At 35.9% G+C, this 17,351-nt stretch overlaps 1 protein-coding gene across 22 annotated transcripts in view; it reads right to left on the reverse strand.

The window, feature by feature from the left end:
• SOX5 (SRY-box transcription factor 5) overlaps positions 1-17,351 on the reverse strand; it is a 1,003,938-nt gene that overhangs the window by 184,015 nt on the left and 802,572 nt on the right. For 20 of the 22 annotated variants that reach the window (XM_042946059.1, XM_042946058.1, XM_042946055.1 and 17 more), the window contains one exon: positions 13,142-13,210. In XM_042946059.1, coding sequence (XP_042801993.1) covers positions 13,142-13,210 — 69 coding nt within the window. Of the gene's footprint in view, positions 1-13,141; positions 13,211-16,043; positions 16,126-17,351 lie in introns of those variants that run through there. The other 2 variants (XM_042946072.1, XM_042946073.1) reach the window with 1 other exon arrangement.

Raw genomic sequence — 17,351 nt, forward strand, 5'->3', positions numbered from 1 at the left:
GGAGTAAAAAAAATGCATTCAGAATTAGATGGTGGTTACAGTAGAAGGAAAAAATTTAAATATATATTTAAATTTTGGCAATAAACAGAGAAAACGAAGGGAAACTGATTTAAAAAGATATGTAGAAACCTGAGTATGTGTGAAGGAGTGTGTGCATACATACACATTCACACAGTGTATACACATATACTAATATAAATCTTTAAATGTGTGTATGATATGCAGATTAGCTCATTACTTCACCACTTTTAGTAAACATATGTGCATGCTATGAAAGTTCATTAGTTCACATCTTCTAATTTCCCATTTAGGTGTAACAAGATTGTCGACATCAAATAATTATTTTTAAAGATACAAACTTGTATAAACATGGCATCCCATCTTTTTTGGCATTTATACGTGAAGATTTCATTACATGCAACGTTTGCTTATGTAAAACACAACTTTCCTGCATTTGTAATTGTTAATTTCCCCATTTATAAAAGAGCACTCTCTTACCTGGTTTATTATAGAAAGCAAAAGTAAAATACTTTTTAAAAAACCCTGCCACATGCGCCAGTTTAATAGGTTTAACTCAGTTTGATAAGATCAATTACTCTTATTTTCTTGGGATTATCTGAATTAAATCACTCCTTGCTACTCTAATAAAAAGAGAGAGGAAGAAAGTGCCTTTTAAGTTTACATAGTACTCAACATTCAGGATCTCTGATTCATGCATACACACACACACACACACACACACACACACTTCTCAGTTCCAATGTCTATAAAATGGAGATAATATCATAACCTATCTGCATTCTTGTGATAATTATATGAAATGACGTCTGCAAAGTGCCAAGTACTTAACAAGCAACGGGCTGCTCTTCTCACCAGTATAATACAAAGTACAAAATGATTTTACAAATCATATACAGCACTAGGGAATGTTGGTTATCTATTTTTGATGGCTCCCTAAAAATCTATTTCAATCCCCTGAGAAAATTATCATCTTGCTTGTTATTACATATACTACAGAGTGGGGAATGTGCCCACAGTTTATTCATTCATCCATTTAATAAATATTTTAAGGCCACCTTGGTGCCTCAGTCAGTCAAGAGTCTGACTCTTGATCTCCGCTCAGGTCTTGATCTCAGGGTCATGAGTTCAAGCCCCATGTTGGGCGTGGAGCCTACTTAAAAAACAAACGAACAAACAAACAAACAAACAAATATTTTAAATTTTGTACTATATGCCAGGAACTATTTATATGTACTTTGAGTATAGCAGTAAGCAAGACAGATGAAATCTCCAACCCCACAGAACTTAACTGCCAGGTATGTATTGTGGCAGTATGGGGTACAGCAAAACCAAGGTACATATAAGGAGGCGATAAGTAAGGGCTGTCAAGAAACGTAAAAGCAGGACAAATGATGAGAGATGACTTAAGGGATGCAGGGACTAGTTTGGACTGGGTTGTCAGAGATGGCCACCCTAGGGAGGATACCATTTGTAGAGAGAACTGAAAGAAACGAGGGTCTGACTTATGTGCTGAACTAAACAAACTATTCCAGGTCATCAGAAAAACAAATAAAAATGTACTGATTCTAGGACATTCTTGGAATATTCCTTGAAACCAGGAAGGACAGGTTTCTAAGGTAGAAGGAATGAGGGAGACAGAGAGGTTGGCAGTGGTACATTAAAGTACAGCCCAATAGACTGACATAAGGAGAGTGAATTTATCTTAAATAACATGATTTTGAGCATGATTATAGCATAATTAAATTTAAAATATCACTCTAGCAGCTTTGTGAAATGTCCACCCAGGGGGTCAACAGAGGAAGTTGGATGACCAACACGGATAGGAGGCGACTATATCAGGCTAAATGAGAAATGATGGTGACTAATGGTAGGTGAAGTTGGTCAACTGATAGATTAAGGATAAAAACCAATGTTGATGGGTTATTTATGAGGTATTAAAGAATGAGAGGATTTAAGGATACTTCCTAGGTTTTGGTGACAGCAACAAGGCATATGGTCTTATACTCATAGTTGGATAAACTGGGAAATAATGAGTTTAGGAAACATAATTAAAGGTTCTGCTTTCAAAATGTGAAACTTGGTGCCTACTAGCTATGTATTTAAATAGGCTGAGTAGGCAGTTGAATATTTGGCTCTGAGGTCCAGGAGAGAGATCAAGGATGGGAAGATAAATTTTGAATTTATTATCGTTAAAACAGTACACACATTGATTAGATGAGTTCGTTTAGGAAGTAAGTCAGATGATGGAGAATTATAGCATGATAGCCTTTAAAGGATGTGGAAGAAATTATCATATGAGACTGAGGATGGAGGATAATAATTTTTTTTGTTTTTGTTTTTGTTTCTAAGCAGATTGTGGTCTTTTGGAGACCAAATGAAGAGTGTTACAAGAAAGTGGGAGTAATGACTTTATCAAATGTTGCCATATGACTGAGAATTTACCACTTCTAGAATACTTGTTGATGAAGAAGCAATTCCAGTTTCTCTTTTTGCTTCTCCTTGAAGAGAAAACTAGGGGTCATCCTAGTATCATAAAGATACCTTAACATTCTATTTATCTTCCTTTCCATTTTATTTGACTGTTAGCCTTTCTTTTTTAAAGAAAAATAGAGCTAAACACACACACACACACACATACAAATAAAGTAAAAAGTCAGTTTCTTTTTTACTATAAGTTACATAAAAATTTACTAGCTTTTGTGTAGAAATTAGCCCTCTGGCTTGAGAACTAAAGGAAATTTGCCATGTACAAGGAATGACTGGAATATATGTCTTGACTCCTGATGTAACTACTCTTCACAGAACAATTAATTTTATGTTAACACTCGTTAATTTCATTGGCATCTAATTGTCTTCCCATTTGTCAACTCTCTTCAAAGATGGGAGACAGAAATTCTTTCTAAAGGCTTTGTGAGCAACTCCCTGCTACAGCATTTAGTTTACCACACTAGTAAATGTGTAAGCTAAGGTAAAGTAAAATCAATTCATTTTAGGCCAACATATTGACTTCTGGCCTATATTTCCAAATCTGTTGCTATTAACCTGCTTTGTTTTATTTTGTTTCCCACTATTTGATAATTACAGTCCCATGGTTTTATATAAGCCCTGATGGGCCCTGTTTTGTTAAATGATAAGATATGGAGTACAGAGCCTCAATGAAGAACAGTGCTCAACTTTTTCCACAGGTAATGTTGTTTGGGAAAAGGATGTAAAGTCATGGGAAAGACTGTTGTCAGTCTGTTTTCTGGGCCAGTCTCAGTGATTCCATAATGGCCATACTGGATCAAATGAATCCAGGCTTCACTTCCAAAATGATACTAAAAGATCAGAGAAAGAAGAAACATGGAAATGATACAGAAGTAAGACAGAAAAAGAAAAACAGTAAGGAGGATTATTTGAGATTCCACACAAAAGAGAAGAAAAAAATCTCCTTCCCTGAAAAGTATTATTTATGTTTTTAGTGAAAAGTGTACATCAGGATGAGTGAATTACAGAACCAGAATTACAACTTCTAAAAACTGCTGTCAAAATTACTTCAGCATAGTCATCATACAGAGTTACTTTAACATTATTGAGGGTCTCAATAATGCTATTAAAAAGTTTAAAATATCAGGGTCATAGTTTAAAATTTACATAAATATAAACTCATATTGTTTGATAAATCTATCAAAAAGAGAAAAAGAATGGTGATACTCTCTATATCTATGTTCCTCATCTCCACTATCTTCCCACTAAGGAAACTAGAAAATATATTCTACATTTACAAATCTTAGTGAAGTTTGGTTTTGGAGCCTCAAGCTTTTTCTTTCTACAATAATTCATTCTCTTTACAAGGACTCCTTTATTCCCAGATATTGGTTAGTGTGTCTTAAATATTTTCTCCTATTTAAAAATAAAGCACATTTTTAACTTTGCAAATTTTTAACTTTGCAATTTTTTAACTTTAGCAAATGTTTAAATTTTTAACTTTTTTTTTTTGAGGGAGAGAGAGAAAGAGAGAGAGAGAGAGAGACAGAGAGTGCATGGGGGAGGGGCAGAGAGAGAGGGAGACACAGAATTGAAAGTGGGTTCCAGGCTCTGAGCTGTCAGCACAGACCCCGACATGGGGCTCAAATTCATGAGCTGTGAGATCATGACCTGAGCTGAAGTTGGACGCCTACCCGACTGAGCCACCCAGGCATCCCAAAATAAAGAATTATTTTAAATGCTGTCCTGATTTCCAGTCCAAAGTGTTAGATTGACCATGTGCACTTATCTCTATTCTTTCCTGAGACACCAATAAAATGATAAAAACAAAAAATTTAAAAACCCGTACCAAATAAAGCAATAAAGAATAAGAGATATACACGGGCAGTAAATTTGACTAGAGTTTCAGAAGATGAAAAGTAAGTATAGAATGTTAATTAATGTTAAGTGGGTGAAACAAACTAGAGTATACATGGAAGGAGTTAAGTGGAAATGAGGCTTAATTTGCGCTCAGAACTACCAGAATGTTTTGGGATTTGAAACTCCAGGTATGAGAGAGAGGAGTGAGGCCTGGACTGAGAACAGTAGTATTTGGGGCACCTGGGTGACTCAGTCAGTTAAGCATCTGACTCTTGATTGCAGTTTAGGTCATGGTCTCACAGTTCATGAGACCAGTCCCCATGTCAGGCTCTCTCTCTCCCCCTCCCTTTGCCTCTTCCCCTCTCTTTCTCTCTCTCTCTCTCTCAAAATAAAAGAAAACTGTAGTATTACTTGGAAGCGGCTCCATCAGTTCACCTCTACCCCAACTACATCACACTTCCTCAAGAGAAATCCTAAAACAAAGACTTTTGTATCCATGCTTGTGATGTATGGCCAGCTTCCTGTTCTCACTAGAGCAGTGTCCACCTGTTGATAAACCTCATTCATAGTCACAGCTCCCAATCAACTTTTCCTTGTATCTCTTTTAAATCTGAATTATTTTTTTTAAATTTAAGTAGGACTTTAAACTGAAAGAGAAACATCAAATAAACAAGCAGATAAAAAATGGAGGAAAAGAAAATTTGAGGAAATGAGACTTTAACTTTTTAAAAGCGTCCTCAAATTCCAACTCATTAAGAAATGACAAGAACAGAATTAAACAAGAACAGGATAAACTGAAAAAAGAATTATTAGGGAGAAAGAACAAGCTTATGGAAATTAAAAAGGCAATTTCTCCAACAAAGATGCAATTAAACTGTTTAGAAGATAAATTTCAGGCAATCTCTGAGAAAGAAGACTCAAGAAACAGAGGCAATAATATTGACAATAAGAAATATATTGATCAATCCATAAAAAATATATCTGCCTCACAGGAGATTCAGAAAGAATTAGAAAAATAAGGAGATAAAATGGGCAAAGGAAAAAAAAAAGAATTCTTTAGAGCAAAAGAATGCAACTCTTTAGACTAAAAGATTCATGTTGTTTGTAATAAATGAAAAATATTTGTATACATTCCAGTGAAATGTCACAGTAAATAGAAGACATAAAAGCTTTCAGAAAGGAGAAATATTGGTTGCCATCCACAAAAAAATGTCAGATCAACATCACATTTCTTGTAGATGTTAGAAGATGATGGATCAATGGATTTGAAGTATAAGGAAAATCTTTTCTAACCTAGAATTCAATTTGCAGCCAAACTATCAATCAAGTAGAGAGCTTAAACAGAACATTATTTAGAACATTTTTACCCCAGACACTTTAGTTCCTAAGTATCCCCACACCGTTCCTTTTCTATCAGGAAGTTTCCTGATGTGGTTCCAGAGCAAAATATGGAGATAAACCAGGAGGACATAATAAGAAACAGTGATTCCAGCTCTGGAGAATCATAAATGGGTGTCCCAGAATGTTGGCTGGACCAACCAATCTAAATGAAAGCAGGACAGATGGCTAGGAAGCAGGTATCCAGAAAAGCGGGGTTTCAGAGATTTGATTTATTCTTAAGTATTTACAGAGTTATAAGGCAAGTAACATGAGTAACATGAGGGGCAGGGGGAAGAAAAGGCAACTGGAAAGCACAGAGCTACACAGAAAGGAAATAGGAGCATCTGTTTTATTATATCCAGAAAACAATACATAGACTTGTATTTTAAATATAAACACCATTTTTTGATTTTTAACTTTTAGGATTAACCAATAGGTAAAGTGTGAGAGGTATGTGTGTATACATACATACACAAACACATGTATTATATATATTTAGAGTAAACATACAGATAACAGAAAATGGCAGTTGGGAATAAGAGAAAAGAGATGCCATCCTCATCTGACAAGGCAAGTGCAAAGAGACTATTTATAGTTGATTGGAAAAGAAAAGAGGTGTAAGTAAACTATTTAAAGCTTAAAAGTACCTGCTGGAAGAATTTAAATGACTTTTATAACGACATTGTAAGGTGCGGGAGGGGAATAGGAGAGGTTGTCAGGATGGAGATACAAAACCTAAGCAAATCTTCATTTCCAAGTTAATGATATTCAAAGTTGATAAGTCAGGAGCAGCATGATAATTATATTTTATAGACAGTGAAGAAAATACTAAGAGGTTATTAAAAATGAAAATTTAAAATATTCTAAAGTGGCTCCTTCTGAGTAAAAGGATTGGGCACAGTAAATACAGGAGCATATAGAGGATTGGGCTCTGGACAGTTGCCTTCATTACTCTCTTGTACTCTTAGCAATGTGACATGTGTTACATCAGCAAAGATTAAACTATATAGATAGATAGATATCAGTCTATATAGATATAGATATCAATGTATCTGTATCTCTATCTACAGAGACAGATTTATCTAGACAGTGAAATACTATGCTGAAATTCCATCATTAGGTAATTGCCAGGAGATGTATTAAAATATGCTTAAAATATTTTGAAGTGGCTCTGTCTGAGTAGGACAGAGAGCTGCAGTTATCATCACGGCTCCTCTAGGAGATGGCGCCTATCTTCTCAAATTGGAACTTCTACTTCCAGAAAGTGCAAGGAAGAGCAGGAAACCATCCTTAAAGCTACTTCTTTGTATCTCCATATTTTCTCCTTTTACAGTATATCTGAAAGCCAAAAACTATATCCTGTACGGTTGTGGTGTATTTTATTTCCTACAGCAAAACATGAGTCAGAGCTCAAGGAGTTAATGCATTTCCTTCTCAGGTTGAAATGCTACCTTAATTGCATGGTGTTTATTCTTGGCATTTCCAGTCTCCTAAAGAGACAAGGTTACTTTGCAATCTCTTTGTGCTCATGTATATGCGTGGAGTCTTGTTGAGGGGGGTAAAATGCTTCCAACTTACCACACTCAGAGAAAGAAATCATAAATCAGCAGGTCAGTCAGGTACTATTATTTCACCTTTCACGTTATTATGTTTTCAATACAATTTTTCAATGGATTTTCTTCTGCATAATAATTTATCAAGAATTGCTAAAACTCTTAATGAGCTCAGAGAACTTTGGCTCCAATAAAATGAAACCTTTATCACAAATTGGTTGAGCCCATGACTGCAACTAATCATTCAATTGTACATAAGTCAAGTTGTATTTTTATTTTGTGGGAATAATTTCCCAGGGAAAGAAAACTCATTTGAAAACTTTGGGCCATTAAGCCTTAAATGGTAGAATATCAGTAAAATAAAAATGAACTGGGCCAAGACTTGGGAGACTTGGAATGCAGCCATTCTTCTACAAGTAACAACTTATGTGACATTGGGAAAATCTTCTAACCTTACTTGGTTTCAGTTTACAAATGTCAAAATGAGAGATAGGTCTAAATAAAGGCTATCTAAAAACCCCTTGTAGTCCTAAAATCATATGGATTGTTGGAACATTGAACTTAAACAGTTTTCAGTGGCCACTGCCATGTAGACTATACTCTTTTGTTCCTAGAAATTCTCCTCTTGCTGGAAATACTCATTGAATTTTTCATCATCAGAAACACAGAAGGAACAAGTTTTTCTCTCCTAATAACTTAGGCAAAAACTTTAAGCATTCTGTGCTCACTACATCCCAGGTATAATCCCATTCCTCGAACTAACCTAGTATCACTTGGTTATTACAGTTCCCATTAAATGGATGGGAATAATGAAACTCAGAGGGACTAAGCAATTTTCCCAACATCACACAGAAGATGAGGTGTGAAGATGTGAAGACTGAATTTAGGTATGTCTAATTCTAGAGACTCTGCTCTCTATCTTCATTTTTAGTCATTTAATACAATTAAAGTTATATTTCACACAGCTAAATGTAGTCCTATACCACCTAAAGAGCCAAGCTCTTCCTTACATACCATTGAATATACACTGACCAGCCCAGAATACAAACGAACAAAGATCTGTCCTTTGCTCTACTCTTAGCTCTAGACAGAATCAGTGACCCAGATCTATTACTAGTCCTGCAAATGCATACCTTATGAATCAGAAACAATACGGAGATTATTAAATATCAAATCTTTGCCCCTAAAAGAACACAATGAACAACAGTTGGAAAAGTTTGTCAAAAGGGAGAAGGTAACAGGTATGTGGAATCTCTTAAGAAAATTCAAACACTGAACTTTCAGTATGGGAATCATGACAAATATGCATTTTAAAAGAAGCACATCTTTAAAATTTCTCTTACCATTATCTGAAGTGGATTTCCTACTAGAGCATGTTGTCGGACTGACCCTATTAGAGGCTAATAAGAGCCTAAATAAAATTCCATTGAGTATTATTGAAAAAGGATTAAAAAAATTTTCAACTAGGACACGCTTCCCCCACTCATTCCCAAAGCTAAAGAAATCCTGTCCCATACAAAGCTTCAAGATAAAAAGGAACTTGAGTCTCCAGGGCATTCAGTTTGTTGCCTTAATGGAAGCTGAGTAGAGGTCACTCATTCATTTACTTTAAAAGGTTTTGGTAGCAGTGAATGAAGTCAAGATTAACCGTTGGTCTAGGATCATTATTGGAAACATAAACCACCTAACTGTCCCTATTAGAAACAGGTTGATTTAATGTAAGAAAAGAGATTAGTCAGAAAATAAAACTGCTAAAAGATGGGCACTTAGCATAAGCAAAGAGAGTAAAAGAAAAAAAAAGGTTATCTTTAAAAAAATCTAAAGTTATTTTTCTCTGAAATATCTATAAATTTTATCTCACATATTAATGTGTATTAAGAGTGAGCTATCTACAGTAAGTAGGAATGCAAAAAATTCTATTTTTTTAAGGACAGTAAACAAAAATATTAAAGGAAAACACTGCTGAATGGGAGAAAAAGCAGACTAGAAGTTTCTTAGTGTCCCTAAAACTAAGAGTCTCATAAAGAAACAGACAAGTTCTTGTGGGAAGACAAGATATTTTTGGTATTATGACATGATTTTATTTGTAGAATGAACTGATTTTTGATGTTGCAGAGAATAACAGAGAGCTTTCTTGTTTCTTCTTTTATCCTAATGTGTTATGTGAATCGACCTAGAAGACTATAACTCATAAAGTCTTAGAAGACTATAACTTATAAAGTCTTCATAAGGAAGTAATGTAGATTGAGTTGTCAATCCAATTAGAATCAGGCAATTGTAGAGTTAAGTTTGCTTTTTAAAGAGAGAAAAACAGTTCATAAAAATTGATCCTAAGTGATTGAATAAAATGGGTGAATTTGCTAATTCTTATGGCATTTTCTCTTTGAATAAATAACTACAGAGTAAAACCTACTACCACTCTTTTCATCTGGAAAGAAGAGACAGAAATAACAGGCCAAGAGAAATTTTGATAACCTGGGTCATTTCAATATATGAATGTTTGTGCATACACAGACAAGTATAAACATGTTCATACATTTTTTAATTGAATGACATATACTTCAAATGGAATAAAAATGTCTAAATTAACCTCTCCTTTAAAGAGATCTCAGTAAAATGAAGAAATGCTGGGGAACATCATCCTCATGTCAGTTAACATAGCCATCAAGGGTGAAAATTTGTCCTGCTCTTCTATCCTGTCAATCTAATCCATCTAGCAGATCTGCCTACCTATCTAATGTACTGCAGGCCTTTACCAACATTTGGGCCAAGTTAATGTCTTGTATGTTTATAATTGCAACCGAAAGCTTAAAGGTGGCCTTAATTGTGGTCTACTAACATTTCAGTCCACTATTCTACCAACAAAGGAACTGGAATGCATTGTTTTCTAAAGCCCAAAGCAACAATGGCATAACACGTAAGAAAATGCAATCAGGATGAACAATGTAAGTAGGTATGTTTATTTCTATAAGGTCTTAGTCTCCGTATAGAAGAAAAAGGAAGTAGATCAAATTCAAAATATACTACCTAAGTACTTTCAGATATCAAGTAAATGTAATCTATTATAAATTCTTATGTAAACATTGACTATGTGAGCACTGACAAAAATAAATTTTGTAATAATATTGATGACTTTGATTTGCCTTCTACTATAGCAGGTTTGATTTTTACTCTTCTTCCTTGCTATATGCTGCTAAGGAAAGGGGGATGAGGGAAGAAGAAGAAAGGGAGAGAAAATATTCTGAAAGAGAAATATTGTAAGGATTTATACGAGCAAATAAAAGTATCTGTTCTACATTTTTAATCATCTATTTCTACACATGTCACTACAGAAGTCCTTCCCATAACTGTTTGAGCAATCTCTCACTAGACTAAATATATTGTGACTTTCATAATTGTTAAGTATTTGTGAGATTTCCCCAAATCAATGATTTATAAAATATACTTTAGAACTATGCTTTTAGTTAATGAATATACTAGAAGCTGTGAAAATGAATTCCTTTCAGATCATCAGTCTTGCTCAGTACCTTTTTTTTTGCCTGAAAGATTCCCTACTTCCAAGATTAAAAAAAAAAATAATAGATTAATGGGTTTTGACTCTGTCAGTATCATTTATTTGTGCTAACACTAGAAAGAGGACAAATAAATAGATACAGTATCTCAACATCTCTTAATGTTTTCCTAAAATTACTATTAGTATGACATTAATTCCTTTAGGGACTATTGGTGTTTTGTTTTTTTCTCACTCTGTGAACTAGTGGAGGCCAGCAACTTAACAGTTTGATCATAGAAATTTTAAGCTTTTAAAATTCTCATATTCAGCAAAATTTCTACGAGTAGTCAGAAAACTTTGCTTCTGATCTTAGTGCAACCTGTAAATGGTTGTGTAATCTTGGGCAAGCCATTAAACTTGGCTTTAGCTCTCTGGAATACAGTTTCCATAGTCATATCATTTCTAGGGCAGGTAAATGTTAAGGAACTTCATTTTAAAAATTCTCTGACTTATAAATTGTAGTGCTCCGTGCTCTGGTGCAAGGAATCTATCCATTTCAACACCAGGCCACTATGACTGAGCTTAAAATCCACATTTGAACGTAGTGGTCGTAACTGTGGCAGGACTCCAAAAGAACTACTGAAGGTGTTGGCTAAACTTATATGGTCAGGTGACATAGCTTATGAGCCTTCTACGTATTCATACTACTGGTTTAGATATATTTTTGCAATTCTGTTTAACAAAGGACTATCTCAGTATTACAAAAATTACAAAAATTTAAAATCACCGGTGTGTCTTCAAATTACAGTGAAACTGAGTGACTTGCAAAGGGCCATACTGCTGATTATGGAATTGCTTATTGATAATGAGAAGTTGCCATAAGCATTTTGTTGTTTTAGATTTTCAATAATTAAAAACATATTAAATGTAGTTAACCTGGTATCATCAACTAAAACTATATTCAAAGACAGCATACTTAGACTGAACAGGAAGCCCAATGAACAGTTTTAAACCACTGAATAACCACTTGCCAGATATGAACATATGTAACATCACATTAGGATTTGCTGCTTGTCATTACAGTGAAGGAAAGCAAAGAATCCTGGCTGGATCATCTCACTGATGTTTCTCTGTCTCACCAACCTGTGACTAGCTCACTAAAATTTCAGGTGCCCCAAGAACGAGTAAACCCTGATTGTGCTATATAATCCAGGGAAATGAAGTGTACTTGACCCAGTTAGGTAAAATGGGCTAAACTTCGTTGGCAATGAAGTCTAAATGTGATTAAATACAAAAGTGAACTAATGTAGACATGTATGCTTCTGTCTCTTATGGTATTTAAACTTAATAAAAGAAATATGCTGGATTCTCAAAATAGAACTTCAAAAGAATGATAAACTTCTTCTTAATATGTTGGCATCTCAAGATAGAAGTCCAAGAGAGTGATGATTTCCTCTTCTCTAACATATGCTTCTAAAGGGTAATGTTACATAGGGTTGGATTCATAGCTCTATGAATCAGTTTCCCTTTCTTGCTAGTAATAGCAAGTATGTATTGAGGACCTACTGTGTGCCTTGATACTATGCTGCAATGCTCCACCCATAACTCCATTAAATCCTCATAAATACTCTATGAAATAGGTGCTTTCAGAAAGGGAATTTTCAGAAAGGGAAACAATTTTGTCATAATTCATGCCGCTAGCAAGTGGTGAAGACTGGACATCTCTGACAACTTATTTTTTCTTTTTGTTGGCAATATAGCTGCTTTCTTGTTCTTCATGGATGGCTCCTCACCATCACACGTTTCCATATAAGCAAAATATGCATAGAACATGTCTATATGCACATAGAGCCCTTGCTCTTGGTTCCTCCAGGCAACATGAAGGGTGAAATTCATCACCTTCCCTAACCTCAACCTCTATCGCGTGTGGCTCTTGAGCATACGGTAGAACATACTCTCTGCCACTGCTCTCTAACAAACTTGCCATACCTTTTTGCTTTGCCTCCCCTGCATGTCATTCATTAAGAACACTGATGGGCATGTTAAAGAATAGAGCAAATGAAATCTTTTTAACATATCTCTGCAATAATTTCCTTTTGGTAAAGGATGAAAATGACTGCCCGCTTGCTCAGAATGGAGCTTCCTGACATAGTAGGGCCTGTGATGGCCACCATTTGCAAGATTCTCATGGCACAGGAGATAACACGGCATGAATTAAGCCAAAAATAATGTTTGTGTTGGAGGTCACTCCAGTAAGGTGATCTAAAAATTAGAAACAGAATATATATATATATATATATATATATATATATATATATATATATATATATATTTAATTGGAAGTATGTATGAAATTATGATTTCTGACCTGGATCTGTTGCTGAAGCAAATTGATTTTGTGTTGTTGCTGCAGGAGCTGCTGCTGCTGTCTTGCAATCTGTGGAGAAATTGCACATGAAAAATTTAAAAGTATATTGTTGTCCCAGGGGGAAATTACCAATGTTCTGTTTCTCAAAGTTTGATTTGACACTGATTAAGATGATGAAAATAGATGTGCCTGTGCCTCTACACGGTACCAGCAATTCACTCTTAAGTAAGATCAAACAAGGTATTTAGTCTTCTGGAACAGTTTCTTTTGGCCTAAAACAAATGAGGCCTAGGACACTATGACAGTGATCGAATCCAGTATGAAATGGTAGAGTGTCAAAAATCCCTCTTCCTTCCAGGCAATACATTAAGAGCGTACTGCCTCTGGCATTTTTTAGCTCTTTTCTACAAAAGAAAGTATCGCGTCAACAGGGGGTTATTTTCACCTGGGAGTTCAGGGTAGCACAAAATATTGTGTTAGGAGAGGCTGTATGCCTTCGTGAGGTTTTGGTATTTGTTTTTGTTTTTTGGGTTTTTTTTTTCATAAATACTGCCCTCATTTCTACCTCCCACAAACCCCTAAACTGCTAAGTCCTCAATGCACTCCATTATGGTTTCTGCTCCCAGTCTTAAGGATTCTGCTCTCACTAAAAAGATTCCTCGTAAAAGTCACGGTTAACGTCATTTTTTAAACTCTAAAGTGTCTTTTGGACCTCGCCTTTTGGCCTTTCATCAAAATTCAACACTGAAGTTTTCTCCCTCGATCTGAACTTTCCTCCCTGACTTCTACGACATCACATTTCCCTGGGTTTGCTCCTGCCTCAGTCTGTTTCTTCATAGTTACCTTCAATCGCCCTGTCCAGCCATTCAATGCCATAGTTGTATATGGCTCAGTTTTAGACTCAATTCTTCCCCCCAGGTGCCAAGTGTTTACAAATTTGTTTCTCTAGACCACACCTTTGTGTTAAGCTTCAGACCCATTTTTCCAATGGCATTCCCAAGAATACTTCATATTCAACAAGTTCAAAACTAAACTCAGGACTTAGCCCTCCATGCAGTCATCTTTGAGTGTTTTCTAAGCCAGGGACTAGCACAATCACCTCCTGTTATTCACTCTTGTAACACCTTATACATTTACTTAATACTACATAACATACTATGATTTTATCTTTATCTTATTTTTGTTTTAATTAACATGGTACTGTCAACTAGGTCGAAATCCATAAATACAGTGAGGTGAGGAATCGTGTATATTTTACTCACTGTGCAAAGCATGGTACAGAAGGAATATTGATGAAGAAAGCATGAATGAATAGATGAGAAGAAAATTTTAAATACTTTATTACATGCTGTCAGGTAGGAAACCTTCTCATGAGAATGTAACTTCTAACTTCATAAAAAGTATCACTCTTATAAATAAGCTCTATTTCTTACTCTCATCATGTTATAATCAAGATTGTTTTCATTATAAATGTATGTCCCTTAATCTCTGTATCACAAAGCTAAAAATTCAGGAAAAATTTGACACCTGCAGGGTCCATTACTCTGAATGAAAGTAAAGAAACTGTATGAGGAACATGGGTCTACCTGGCTGCACAATTAACTTTTTATTTCCCTTAACGGCACTGGTACAAATTATAGTTATTTACGTGCTTTCATTTTATCTTAGGAACAGGGTTTTTAAAAATCAATTTTTTTCCCCTGAAGAAAGCAGGAAAGAAATGGTAGGAAAAGGAGTATCCCTCTTTTACTTAAATCTGGTCCTTTCCTCCCACATATCATTTCAGCTGAAGTTTAAATTTAAATCTTTCTTTCAGCACCTTATGAATTCATCAAGACATTGACCACTTCACACACCCCTCCACACTTCCTCCCATTCCAAGCCACTGCTTTCTCCTTCTGGATTATTATAATAGTCTCCTATTGCTCTTTCTGCTTCTGCCTTTGCTCCCTACAGCCTATTATATATCAGTATCTGGAGAGATCCTTTTAAAATATAAGTTGTGTCATGTTATTTATCTTTTCAAAACCCTCTCACTCAGAGCAGAAGCCAGCGTCCATATGATGCCTGCAAGACCCTGTATGATTTGGCCTCTCTGGTTTCACCTTTTCCTGCTCTTCCCTTTGTACCCACCCCTCCCCTACTCTTGCAACACTGCTCTCCTGTCTCTTGAACACACCAAGAATGCTCTTATCTCCCATGGATATACCTGCCTCTGGGCCTTTGCACTTGCTTTCCCCTCCATCTGGAACCTCTGTCCCTAGATAACTGCACTGCTCACTCCCTCATCTCCTGCAAGTCTCTGCTCAAATGTCACCCTGTCAGTGAGGTCTTCCCTGATCACCCATTTTAAAAGAGCTTCTCTACCCAGTACTCACATCCCTAATTCTCTCCTTTACTTATATCCCTTATCAACATTTACTATATATTACCTGTTTATTTACTATCTTTTCCTAATTAGAATTCAACACATTAGGAATTTTTGTCTGTTTTATTCCTTGTTGTATCCCAGTAACTAGAACAGAACCTGGCATCAAATTGGTGCTCAGTAGTTGAATTTGTTGAATGAAAGATGTGGAATGGCAGTCGAAGAGTCCAGTGGCAAAGCTGATCAGTATACAGGTTCATTAGCATCTCTAAGGGCTGTAATGGGAACAGTAGAGTGTACAGAGTAGGGACACCCTACAATGAGTAGGGAGTTTGGAAAGGAGGGTCAGAAAAGGAGTTCTCAAGAGAAGATACACTTAACCTGAATCCTACAGAGTAAGCATTAAATGTGTTTCAGAGATTTCCCTGTGTCCTAATGAAAAGATAAATGTGATCACAAGCTTGGTGGTTATGCATGCCAGCACTGCATGGTAGAGAAGATCTTGGGGAACAAAACAGGCTCTAGAAATCTGACCTGAAGCTTTCACAGGGGATCTTTTCTCAGGCTATGCAGGCATCATTGCTTAGCATCTCTCCAACAGAGGAGAGAAATTCTGGAAGAACCTAATGATTTCTAACATTCCAAGGATAATGTCAGAAAAAGTAAAAAAAAATTCTAGAATCTTTGATGATGTGTGCAGATGGGCCAGAATGTGAAAGAAGAATGAAGAGGACTTTGCTCTCTATTAGTGATCACTTGGATTTTTCAGGACAAATATGCCCTTAGATCCACCAAAGGAGGGATTCTCTAAAAAGAAGTATCCCAGAAACAGTTTCAGAAGCTGTTAGAATTTTCTAGAATTCAGGTGTTTGAAAGTATTGAGAATTGTGAACAAGAAAAGAGTAGTCTTTTTCTAGACTGTCAGAGGCAAACATACTGAACTTTTATCACAAGGGCAATGCAAGAGAAACATGGGCCATATTCAAGAACAGGCCAAATGTATCTTCAAGGAAACTGATGAGGCATTTCATTAAACATGAAAGCATTATCTTTCAAGCAGAGATGAATGACCAAGTAGGGAAGAGTAAACTGAAAGGAGTCTCCTCAAATGTAACCTGAATATTTCTTCTTTCAACTCTGCTAGTTTACATTTTGAAAACTGCTTATGGGGCGCCTGGGTGGTAAAGTCAGTTAAGCGTCTGACTTCGGCTCAGGTCATGATCTCACAGTCCGTGAGTTCGAGCCCTGTGTCGGGCTCTGTGCTGACAGCTCAGAGCCTGGAGCCTGTTTCAGATTCTGTGTCTCCCTCTCTCTCTGACCCTCCCCCGTTCATGCTCTGTCTCAAAACTAAATAAAATGTTAATTTTTTTTTAAATTAGAAAAAAAGAAAACTGCTTAGGAAGGGTTTTGCAAGGATGTGTGAAAACACAAACACCCGTAGCTAACTAATGGTCTTCTTCCATTTAGGATGGTGAATGGACTGAGCCCAGAATAGGGGATGGCAAAGGAAGTTAGCCCCAGAAAAGATGTACCATCTCTCTATGTAAACTCACCCTAAGACTCCCTTCTTTCTTTCCCAACACTACCAATTTTCTTTAGTGAAAGTTCTTGTGTATCGCCTCCATTTTCCTACTATACATTTGTCAATTCTTATGTCTCATTTCTACCACTAAAGCTCCATAGAAGCCACACTCATAAAAGGCCAACAGTGAGAAACTAAATGACAAATCTAGTAGCTTTATTTTTCTGGAATTGTTCATTTTCCTTTCTCTACCAGCTGTATGCCACTATCTCGCAAGGATCTACCCTTAGTTCCTTTCCATTTTCTCATGATGTCACCAC

The sequence above is a fragment of the Panthera leo genome, chromosome B4 (genome assembly GCF_018350215.1).
Source record: "Panthera leo isolate Ple1 chromosome B4, P.leo_Ple1_pat1.1, whole genome shotgun sequence".
NCBI lineage: Eukaryota > Metazoa > Chordata > Mammalia > Carnivora > Felidae > Panthera > Panthera leo.